The sequence below is a fragment of the Polyodon spathula genome, chromosome 5 (assembly GCF_017654505.1).
Source record: "Polyodon spathula isolate WHYD16114869_AA chromosome 5, ASM1765450v1, whole genome shotgun sequence".
Lineage (NCBI taxonomy): Eukaryota > Metazoa > Chordata > Actinopteri > Acipenseriformes > Polyodontidae > Polyodon > Polyodon spathula.
This window is the reverse complement of record NC_054538.1, coordinates 64690584-64702492: the sequence shown is the minus strand read 5'-3', so window position 1 is coordinate 64702492 and position 11909 is coordinate 64690584. Positions and strand designations below refer to the sequence as shown.

Sequence of the window (11909 nt, the reverse complement as noted above, 5' to 3'; positions counted from 1 at the left end):
CTCGTGATTGAAACTCAATTGTGACATAGGCGGTGTTATATAACATACAAACAAATAACAGACAGATCTCGCTCTGTTAGGACCAGCTATCTTCAAAAAGTTTTACTACATAATAATGTAAAGTGTAGTAAAGCTAAGTGAAAACATAGTAAAGATGTGATTTCGTAAAACTGCAAAATTACATTGTAACAATTACGATGGTGAACATTATATATATAATATATAATATAATATTTCAGGTGTTATTTTTAAGATAACACACGTAATAGATAATGCAAGTGAGCGTTCATCAAAAATGAGTACTGCAAAGCACTCCAGACAAGTTGCTATGCAACTAAAACATGCATGTGATGTAGTTGCTACAGCCCTGCCTTCGGGTGCATTGTGGGAGAATCCCTGTGATACAGATTCGGGAGAGCGAGAAGAGCAGGGTGGAGGATGGTGCAGGAGCATACAGTGTGAGCAAAAAACCGCAATGACCCTGTAAACTGAATAATGCACTTCTGCAAAGCTTCCAAAACTGTCATCTTATTCCGGCGGCAAAAGAACAGGTCAGAATACCTATATTATATAGTTCTTTTTTTTATTTTCCTCTGCGTTGATATACATGTCATTAGTGTCTTATTCTTTACCACCCGCTTTCATTGCATCGGCACCTTGTCTATTGTAGTAATACAGCAAACGCCCATTGGGAGCACCTTGTCATTGCCACAGGTCCACAGCAATTGCATATAATTAAAAACATAATAATAATACAACTGGAAGCTTGCCGTTAGTATGGAAAGTACAAACAAAATGTATAGTCTGTGTATATCTGCACATATGAATAATTTGCTTAAGTACATTGCAATGCAGGCCTCGTAAGACTTGCGTGGGTAATGGGTTCTGGGAATTACAGTCTTGAACTATTGTAGGTTCCCATAACTAGTATGTGTTGAACGAATGCAGAAAACTTCATCTCCCAGAATGCTCTTCTCGCCGCACGCATTTAATCGCTCCATCGCTGATTTCTGATCCCAAGTAGTGATTTCATTTTTATAACGTTGAGCGACAGTGGGTTTTTGTTGTTTGTCCAATGGTGGAGTACAGAAGCCGGTCTTGGAGGTCGGTGAGCTTACGCATTGGTGTAAAATAAAACGCGCATGGGTTTGATGTTGTTTCTTGGGAAAGCAATGTCCTCGTGCGCCGCCTGTCGCAAGGAGGATGGTTGTTGCTGCTGGGCTCGAGCTGCACTGCGGACAAAAATATCTGAAGGAGGAAAGGGATAGGCAGTTTGGGAGTGGGTTAAAATAGTGTAAACTGGACATATTTCAATAGTTTTAATTTGGCGACATTTCAGAGGTTTAATGCGCATTGCTCATTAATGTTGTAAAATAAGTTTATGTAGATTTTAGTCGTTTTTCTTATAAATAGTAAAGTAAAATGTATTGCCTTTTAGTTATATAGCAGCTTTAGTTTTTTTTTTTTAGTTTTTTTTTTTAATAGGATGCGCTTTTCGGACTTTGAACATGTTACAGATATTATCAAAACACAAAGCACAATTTAAGTTAATACCAGAAGATGTGCATACAAGTGGAACCAGTCTTTAAATAGAATAGACTAGCGAAATAAATAAATAAATACAAATATAATTAATAAATCCAATATTTCGGGTAAAAAAAAATAAAACAAACTAAAAGTACACATTTTAATTTCTAGTTCCGCGTTCTATATGACTTAAAGTAATTCTAAATGTTTGCAACTAAGGTACACACAAAGGTTTCTCTAAATTATGCAGGGAAAATGAATGTTAGAAATACTTAGTATCCACAAAATAGGGAGGCCAGGGGACCAGCAAAATGAATGTTATTTTTACTCGGTTACTGTAAAACTGTTTTGCTGGAGTTTAATTCTAATATTGTCTTTTTAAAATCTATATGCCGATTAGCCCTGGAGGATTAGTTGTATTGGTCATGAATTCATTTGATACTTATAACAAAATGAAAAATGAAGGATACAAAGAAAAGAGGAAAAGGAATTCCTACCACTATTTCTGAACCAGGTAAATATCAATAATGTTAAACTGTCCAGCATATGGGACAATATTAACAGCGAACACTATTGGAATACTTTTTAATATAAATATCTGTTGACAGTAATTACAAAAATAATAATAGTAATTGTGTAGACAATTGTTTTTCTACATTTGGCCTATTTGTTTAAGGATGTAAGATCGTGTGTAAACATTTTTTGTTTATGAATGTCATTTAATGTAAGAAACTGTATGAAAGCTCTGTGGTTTTCATAAAATAACCAGCTGATTTATATTACTCACTTGTTTGCATCTTTACATTAGATTGCCTGTACGAAGTAATGGCTAATAGAAGCCAGAAGTATGGTATGATTCAACAAAACAACAATGTGGTTTAAAGTATTATCCCCCTGCTGTGTTAACTGAAATAGCTTTGTGAAGATGTTGCATAGCATATGGCATTTTCCTCCTACTAGCAGTGAGTATTGTTTCATTGTGATAAGGATGTGGTCAGTAGAAATACAATACCTATACTTCTTACATGTCTATAATTCCTCTAAGTGAAAAATCACTTTATTTTTAAACACTGACTAAAGAATGCTTGTATGGATATGGCAGATATAGCCTCGATTAAACAGACAAGACTCATTCTAGTTTCTCCACAACAGATGTTGATTTACTAATTTGTATGCCACATTTTTTTCCCTGACCATTCTTAAAGTAATCAGCTCGACCACTTAAGGCCATTTTACTCTGCTTTTTTTTTTTTTTTTTAAACTCTGATCTTCGCGTCCTCTTTGATTTGTCTTCAGATTGTATTACAATTAAATTGGCAGTGTTTTTTTTTTTTGTTTGTTTTGTTAGTGAAGTTCTGTCTTTCTTGTCTGCATGGTTTTAATATGTGAGAGAATATGAAAGGTTTGTTAAACCCAGAGGTCAACTCAGGGATATATTGTATAGTTTAATCCTCAAGTGACAGCATTGTGACAGTCACAAGATTAAAAAGATTGATATCATTTAGTAATTTATATGGTTGTCTAAAGTCGTAAATTATTCTGTAGTGTTTAATTTAGCATTGTGATAACTTAAAATGTAGCCTAATGATATTGTAAAATATGGGTGCCCATTTCTGATCCTGGAGAGTCATTCAACTCCAAGCCACTGTTCACTGAAAGACAATGACAGTTTTATTTTTAACTATAAATCAATAGATTATACACTTTCAACCATTTTGGCTAAAAACAGTTATTCTGACTGGTGAGAGCGTTATTACCAAATTATATTAAACAAAGTAAACAAAGAGCATAATCAGTATTTTTAGTGACTAAAAATCAGTTATATCCCTTGCACAGTGCATTAACATAGTGTGGGCTCATTACAATCAAAACGTGGTCTGTGTTCTCTGGTAATGCCCTTTGTGCCTGTTTATTAAATTGCTTTTATATGTTTTTTATAAACCTGCAACTTAAATCTGTAAACATGTTATAATATTACTCTGGAATATCTGATCCGAAATGATTATTTCAGAATAAACAGTGGCATGATTTTAAATACCATCATAAATCTGCCAACACGTGATTTTTAGAGCTGCAACTGAGTGTAAAGTACTTTAGATTCGATTTCTTATTATTCCCTATGAATTCATTTCAGAAACTGCAAGATTCGTCAGTGAGGAAAAAACTTGATGTCAATTTAAAGTTAAGGTCAAAGCATTTAATCAGAGGGCCTGCATTGAATTTTAGGAATCTTAAGTCCAATTGAGACAGGAATTGGGCCAAGGTTATGATAAACAACATCTGTAACAGTGCGCATGAATCTCTTTGGTGTCATTTTGTCTGTAAAAGTATGTAAAACACCAGGAAATGCCTTTCGTATTTTAATGATTTTACTGCAGAGTGCAGCTACTTGACAGTAATTTAAATATTGATTTCTAATTTAAGACAGCTACTTCTTTTGCAGGCTAATTCTGACATCTTCACTAATATTTTTGGTGCAGTCCAAAATAAAATGTGATGTATTTCATTAACTCTTGGGCTGACAGAGGAGGGTTATGACATCTGGTAAACTGGGAATCGAATATCTGGCATTATCAGAAAGACCTAAGGTTTTGGGAAATTGTATAAAATGGTGAGAGATTTAACTGTTTTAAAAAAAAAAAGAAAACACCAGAAATGTGGCTGCACTTCACCTACTAATGCAAAACAAAATGGCTGTTGCAGCTTTTATTTCTGGGCATTGTTTTGGGGTATTAGGCTATTTTGCCTGGATGCAGCAAAATGCTATTACAAAAATCCTTCACCATATACTTAAGATGCTGAAATAAAGTAATTCAAAAAATACATTTTCTTATCCATGTCTCCCAGTATGAGTCTACTCTGAATAGATAAATATGCTAGTAAAAGGAATCATGTAACTATCACCAATTGCTGAATCACAGAGAATCTTCCTATTCTCAGCTGAATTACTTTGCTGTTACAGTAAGAACAAAGATCAGTGCTCAGGTGACTGTGATTTAATTTTCAGTTAGTATAGTCAGAAAAAATGGTAAATCCAGACATGAAGCTTTGTGATTGGATTTTCAAAAATATATATCTTCCATTAATTAAAAAACAAAACAAACACGTAGGCCTACAGTATATTGTTTTTTTGGAATTTGCATTGTTTCTAGTTTCTAGATATAGCCTTAGACAAAGAAACTGATAAATCTGAATCAGTCAGAGGAGATTACTATAAACATGTCAGCTAATAGTTTCCAAATTGATAGAGGACCAACTTCGTGATAGCATACATTGTTTTTAAAGTCAGAAATGACATGCCTGATCAATTAACATAGCACCACACCTTTAGTGTATTTACACATAATGTAAGATTCTAAAGAGACGCATATCAATAAACCCTTTTAAACTTAAAAAACCGGAGCAGCATGTAAAAAGCATTTTAGCTTAGATCATAACATGATAAACAACATAATGTTTTTATAGAAATATATCATTCCAGCATTAGTTTTGAGCCTTTACCCAAATTCAGACTTTCATTGTAATGAAAAAAATTACTCATGGGATGGAGGATGAGCAAATGGACAACAGCCTGGATAAATCCCTGCTAAATTAATATCCACATTTTGTATGCATTCCTTTTCTGCTTTATATTACCAGTTTGTGGCAATATCCCATGTGTGTCTCTTGCTGTTTTATTATTACAAAGGTACAGTAACAAACCAATTTAGGCAAAAGCTGTTCAATTATAGAAAATGTATCCATTTTAATTAGCATGATTTGGTATACAAGGTGTTATTTTTCATACTCAGCTGTGCATGGTTGTCTGCTGTCCTGGACACTGCATGCGTATACTTGTAAGCTGATATTCTTATGACTGCTGTTGCATGCCAATGTTTAATACTAGATTTAAAAATAAAATTTAAAATTCAAAATGTAATCTTATTGTAAAACATATATTGTGTATATGGTTTATATTTTTAAAATATTTGCTCTTGACCTGGACTACTTGGCTTGAGCCTGCATCAAGTTCTTGTCATTACCAGCTTGTGAATTCATTCATCATAGCATAAGGAAGCCAAGAGTACTGTAAATATTTTGTGTTATAATTAATTTGCTATTACTGTATGATTCCAGGAAATGTATAAATGCCCAGAGTTTATAAGCTTACCTACAGTATGCATAAATCATGTATGTGAAGTCTTAAGTCCGGTCACACAGATGACTTTTGTTTACAACAAGAACACATTTGTTGCTGGCGTGTTGCCTTCCATTTTATGGAGGTCACACCAGAGACAAGCATACAGTCGACAAGCTGGCAACACACAGGCAATAACGTAATGCAACCCAATCATAATTCACGTTTTTTTCACAAAACGTAAATATGCTGCAGAGTAAGACTACGATATAAAAATGTACTAATTACATTAATAAATCTGTAGTTCCTTAATTAAATAAAAAGGTGTAGATTAGTAGTTATTTAGTTTGTAGGTCTACATATTTAAGATGCCATACATAATAAATATATTGGTATTTATTATCCTAAACAATGTTTTCAATACTTTTAATTCTAAAATGAAGATGTTATGTTTGGGGGTTAATGTAGGAATGACAGACATACTGTACACACGACAAATTAATTTAAAATAAAACACATTTAAAAAAATATGCTACGCGTGTATTTTATTGTAAGAATTTTATTCATAGCTTAAATATGTTATTGTAATTGGGACATTGCTTATGCACATACACACTATTGCATATCTACAGCCTACATATAATTAATTGCATGAAATGCAGGAATCGGAATGTACCATATATACGCTGGCTGTCTGACTTTATGGTCTATATCCTTATTATCATGTGACACTAGTATCAAATATGATTGGCTGGTATTGAAAATGTTGCCCTCATGTCGCCTTGGATAAAGGCATCTACTAAATAAACAAATAGTAATAATGTTGCTTGAAAAATAGAACATTGTCGTAAAGTGGAAAGACACGTCACCGGGGTGTTGACCAGGGTGGTCACACGAGGCAACAAGCTGGCAACATTTGTTGTTCCCTTGTAGCCACTGACAAAAGTCGCCAGTGTTACCAGGCCTTTAAATCTTTACCAACAAATGTAGAAATGTCTATAAATGTTTGAATACAACTCCCTCAGTTGTATGATTTGTATTGCTAGAGCACTCAAGTTTACAGAGATACTGTATAGAGGCCAAACTTGTGACCATGTGAAAACTGTACGTCTACAATAATACAGGCCACACAGGTACTGTATAAAGTGACATTTTTGCTACCTACTGTATATTATGTTCAGTAGGTCAAAGGAAGTGGAAAATATCAAATGGTGTAATAGATTAAAATAGCAACCTTGTCTATTAGGGCTGCGATTTTTTGATCGATTCCATTCCTCATTATATGCATTGATATAAATACTGGATAATCGATTCAATAATTACATTTTTGTAATGCGCATAGTTAATAACATTATTTAAGTTTGTCAACGAAAATGCACTGAACACCCTGCCTTGCTATTTATAGTATTTCTGCCCGACAAGCAGTGGGCATGCTCTTTTCCTGCTCGTGTTAACTAGCGTCTGATTTGCTGGTCCCATCCTACCAGCGAATCAGTTTGGAAAATGCTTTGTAAGTACGCCCCTCTGTGTGTTCGATGTAAACAAACAAAACAGCGCGCTGCCTTGAATCCAGAGCAGGACAACAGGCTTGTACTCCTGGTAAACAACATGTAAATAAATTGTGCACATTGAAGAAGACTAACTGACTGACTGTATAGTTTGCGCTTCTTTGGAGTTTTAAAATGAACTGTTATATAATGAATATTTAATAATATTCAATAGCTTTAAAACATTAACAAAAAAAAAAAAAAAAAAAAAAAAAAAAAAGATCAGCGATGGTAAACTCAGTTTTGGAGTAACGGTCAGCTTGACCTATATAGCAGGTATGCATGTTGTGGTAAGTAAATCCATTTATTTGTGTTATTATTATTATGATGATGATGTTTTAGGCAGGGATTTCCGCTTTGTGAGTTTCACAGGTAGTGAAGGGTAGGTAATACAGTATTAACAAGATGCAAAGTACTGTAATCTTTTTGGAATATTTAGTAACACTCCTGTAGTATGTTAAACTTGCCTTGAGGCTTGTTGCTTGTGTTGTTATTTTTTTTTATTCCGACGCTACCAGGGTGTAATTACCCCTTGCATTCCATTGTTTTGTACAAGCTTTAACTTGCAGTAACAGCAATGATATTAAAATAATCATGTCGGGGGAGAGGAAAAGTGCGACAATGTATGTGGGCGGTGCAATCATCAATATTTTTTCGAACGATTCGATTTTGTGTGCCCAATTAATCGATTGCTATTTGAAGGCTTAATTGACAGCCTTGTTGTCTATACAGTATGAGTGGAGTTAAGTCATTTGTATAGCACAAAGCTGGCCAAACTACGCTTTGCAAGTCGCATGAGGCTCTTTTGCATTTCAAGTGTGGCTCCCGGTAAAATGCTGGGTGACGCACGCTTTGCAGCTTGAATGAACTGAAGAAAGAATAATAAACAAAGAGAGAAAGTATAAGTAAACACAATGTTTATTGTTTGTGTTCTCTGTATTCATTCATGTTAATTATTCTTTCTTCTCTCTCATTCTCTCGCCTGATCCTTTGAGACTGCTCACTCAAGATTATTTTGTCACTTGTTGACTTTCGACACTGCTTGCTGACGCATGCGTATTTTGAAGCAGGATGTGCAGTTGAAAGTAATCCAATATATTGTAGAAAGAATTCCAGTAAACAAATAAGCAGGTGTCCAGGACTCACAACTTTTGATATAAGATTACATTGGTTGTCCATAATACACAATATTAGACAGTGTAAAGACAATTACAGTATTTACAGTATTTTCTTATTTCAAGCTCCTTGGACTTTGTTTTTTGGCCCATTCCATGTTTAGTTTGTTAACATCACATCTTCGACATTCTGATAACAAAAAATATGTAAAGACTGAATCTCCAGTTAAGGTATGGTGGCTGCCATTCCTCCTGTATTTTAATAATTATTAGAGTTGAACTTTGTTTCTTTAACATCCTCCAGATAAATGGCTCGTTTAAGTTGGGAGCTGCCCGAGTTTTCACTGGCTGGCCAATGCAGTGCCTAGCACCAGCTATCCAGGACGAAGCTAAAATGAACGGGGCAGGGGAGCAGGCCGACATTCTGCTGGCCAACTGCATGGTCAAGGACAGATGGAAAGTGGTGAGTGTATATTTTATTTTTTAAATGCACTAATTTCCAAAAAGGAAAGGAAAGCATGGAGATATTTACAGAAAAATGTAAGGAGTTGTACCTCGATCTGTTCAATGTAAAAGTCAACACAAATCATACTGATGTGATTTGCACCCACTTGAAACTATTTGTATCATTGCATGATTTTATAGTCACTAGCTTGGTGCCCTGTGAAGACAAATATTTGTGATGTATATTTTGGAGTAGATTGATATGAATTTATTATGATGTATTTCTATTTTTTCAAAACCGTCAGTTAATTGTAATTTTAATCATCAGCAATCCTTGAAAACAGCTTCATAAATTTTAAAACTTGTCATTGGCAAAACAGGAAAATGTATCATGTAGGCCAGGGAAAGATTCTGAGAGCTGCAAGATCACCAAGGTATTGGTGAGACAATCCATTCCAGATGTTTGCCTTGCTGAGGCTCTGGGGAGGCTGTACTTTAGTTTAATCCTGGAGGCAGTATCGCCACGTGGTGTGTGCTGATGTGCAAGGGAGGCCGCAATTAGTCTGGTCTTAAATTGGAAATCCATGTTTCCTGGCGGAGGAAAAGCGCTACAGTATAGGCTTATATATTACACAGAAAAATCAGGAAGATCTGGAATAAATCCAGTGGCTGCTGTGAATAGTGTAGCCGGCGATGAGGGAAAGACCATGTGACAGAGTTCACAGCTACTTGGCAGTTTCTCGAAGTCGGAATCGAGGCAGGTTGCACCATTTTTTCACTGGCCTTTACCATGGCAATGAAAGTTATTATTTGGGACTCGAAATGAGAAGTGTGAGGAGAATGGCTGGTTTCTGGCATGCGGCTGCCACCACTTAGACCATACATGGACGACATGACCACCATGACTACAACGGTAGCCTGCACCAGTCAGTTACTTGGCAAACAAGCAGGTAACATCAGATGGGCACGTATGCAATTCAAGCCCACCAAGTCATCCCAACAGTGTCAGAAAAGTCTGTAAAGAGTCGGGGATTGAAAGGACACAGTCCAAGTGGGAGAGGTGAGACAGCAGGAAGTGCAAGGCCAGAATAGGATCGACAGTAGTGCACTAGCGGGCAAGCTTAAAGTCTGGTGCTTTCAGTTTGGTCTTCTTCCAAGGTAGCTGTTAACGCTTACTGTGTTTCCCTGTCAACAGTAGAGAGACTGAAAGCCTTGATTAGAAAATGGCTGGGAGTTCTACAATGCCTGAGCAGGATATTACTATGGTAAAGGGAAACTGCAGCTGCCAGTCTCAGCTCTAAATGAGGAATTCAAGTGTGTTAAAGTTCACTGGAATTGCTTGACAAGTGTGTGAGGGAGGTAGCGCCTGTAGTGAGAAATGGGAGAAAGTTGGTAGTAAAGGACACGGTGGAAGATGCAAAGGCTGCCCTTTGTATCAGTGATATCATGGGGCTAGTAATATAGGGAAGAGGAGGTCTTAGTTCGGCTTCCACCAAGTGCAAAAGCAGGAGGAGAGGAGGAGGTGTGTCAAGGCGTGTCCCTAGCTAGGCAGGGAGAATGGATGAGATGGGAGAATGTGGAACAGTGCAAGATTGGCTGGTGAGACCTGTGGACAATAGAACAGTAGAGGATCAGCTTCCTAATCAGGACCACATATGATGTTCTGAATATGTGGGTAGGGGAGAACCCTGCATGTCCTTTGTGTTCATTATCAGCTATCACATTCTTCCAGGATGTAACGTGGCTGTGAGCCATTGTCGCTTGACTTGGGGCCAATAGAAAATTGCGACCACATTTATTTGCGGATTCTGCCAAAAACAGTACGCCCCGCAAAAAACTATCAGCCGTCCACAAATGATTATATTTTTATATAATCAAAAGAAGATTTGAATTCCAGTTTAAAATGTGTTCTCACCATCATCACATGGAAAATAGTACCAGACCAGCCATTGGTTTCTCTTCTGCAGGTAAATTGTTCTACTACCCTCAGAACCTCATCACAACACTCTGATGTTTTGATTCTTCTTTGTATGCATCAATAAAATAAAGTAGAAATAATGCAGTATAAGAGTGTAACAGATTTAATTTAGCCCTAAATGCCACCCCCCCAACCCCCCCGCAATGTTCTGCAAAATGTGGTCAAATATCACTGCAATTGTTGGCAAATATTTCCGCAATGTTTATTGGCCTTGGTCATGACCAGTTACTGCGATGCTTGGCATTAGCACTGGAAGAACGGTGTAATAAGATCAACAGCTCGCCACCAATATCAGCAATAGCTAGCACACAGAGAATTACATTCCTCTGTCCAAGAGAGCAGCCAGCAGGAAAGGTTATTAAAACTAAGATTTGTCTTTGACAATTGGAGGCTGCTAGAGATTGGAGAATGCAAGCAGATGGAGGGGTGGTACTGTGAAACCAGCATCACTGTGAAGCCTTTCCAAGGTGCCATGGGCTAATTGACGATACATCAAAGACGGGAGGTGTCTACCTGATGACCCCTGCGAAGTGCCACACCAAGCACATTCCATACAGTTACCATGCTGAGGCACTAGGAAGGCAGCAAGTAGGCTGATACTTGGAGCCAGCATTACATATCAGCCATCAACACTGGGCAATAAGAAATCCATGTTACTTGGCGAAGGAAAAGCACTGAAGACTCATATTTAAAAGCGAAGCTACGTCTTGGTTGATCCCTACCACTACTATCTCATTTTACCTTGGTGAAAGCCGAGTCCAATAATAGCAAGAAATAAATAACAACTACTCTCATGTAATACAAATCTTTAGACCTGCAACTGTACAGCACTGACTGATTTTTTTAATTTTTTATTTAGTGTAGTTTGGTGTGAACCCAACTAAAAATGTAAAAATGTAACATATAATATAAACAAAAGAATATTTGAAGTCAAGCAGAAGGAGGACAAACATAACAAGTAACCAGCCTCAGCTTTTTTGCACCTTTCTATAAATTAATAATACATTTGTCTGAGCATAATGTATTTGTGTGAAAATGTTGAATGCTAAAAAAATACTCTTTCTTGTTTTTTGTGTGTATCTGTTGCCAAGATTCTATCAACTTGAATTGTGCTGAATACAAGGCAATGAGTCTTGAGGCACAGATATGAAAAAGCTTTCCAGAAGACAAATGTTTCTACA

The 11909-nt window shown here is 36.4% G+C and overlaps 1 protein-coding gene across 2 annotated transcripts in view; it reads left to right on the top strand.

Annotated features, from left to right (window-relative positions):
* Positions 1–410: 410 nt before the first annotated feature.
* Positions 411–11909, top strand: part of LOC121316166 (tau-tubulin kinase 1-like) — a 57652-nt gene continuing 46153 nt past the window's right edge. Inside the window, exons 1-2 of one of the 2 annotated variants that reach the window (XM_041251025.1) lie at positions 411–551; positions 8611–8769. In XM_041251025.1, coding sequence (XP_041106959.1) covers positions 8662–8769 — 108 coding nt within the window. In that variant the 5' untranslated portion in view covers positions 411–551; positions 8611–8661. Of the gene's footprint in view, positions 552–1639; positions 2042–8610; positions 8770–11909 lie in introns of those variants that run through there. The other variant, XM_041251026.1, reaches the window with a different exon arrangement.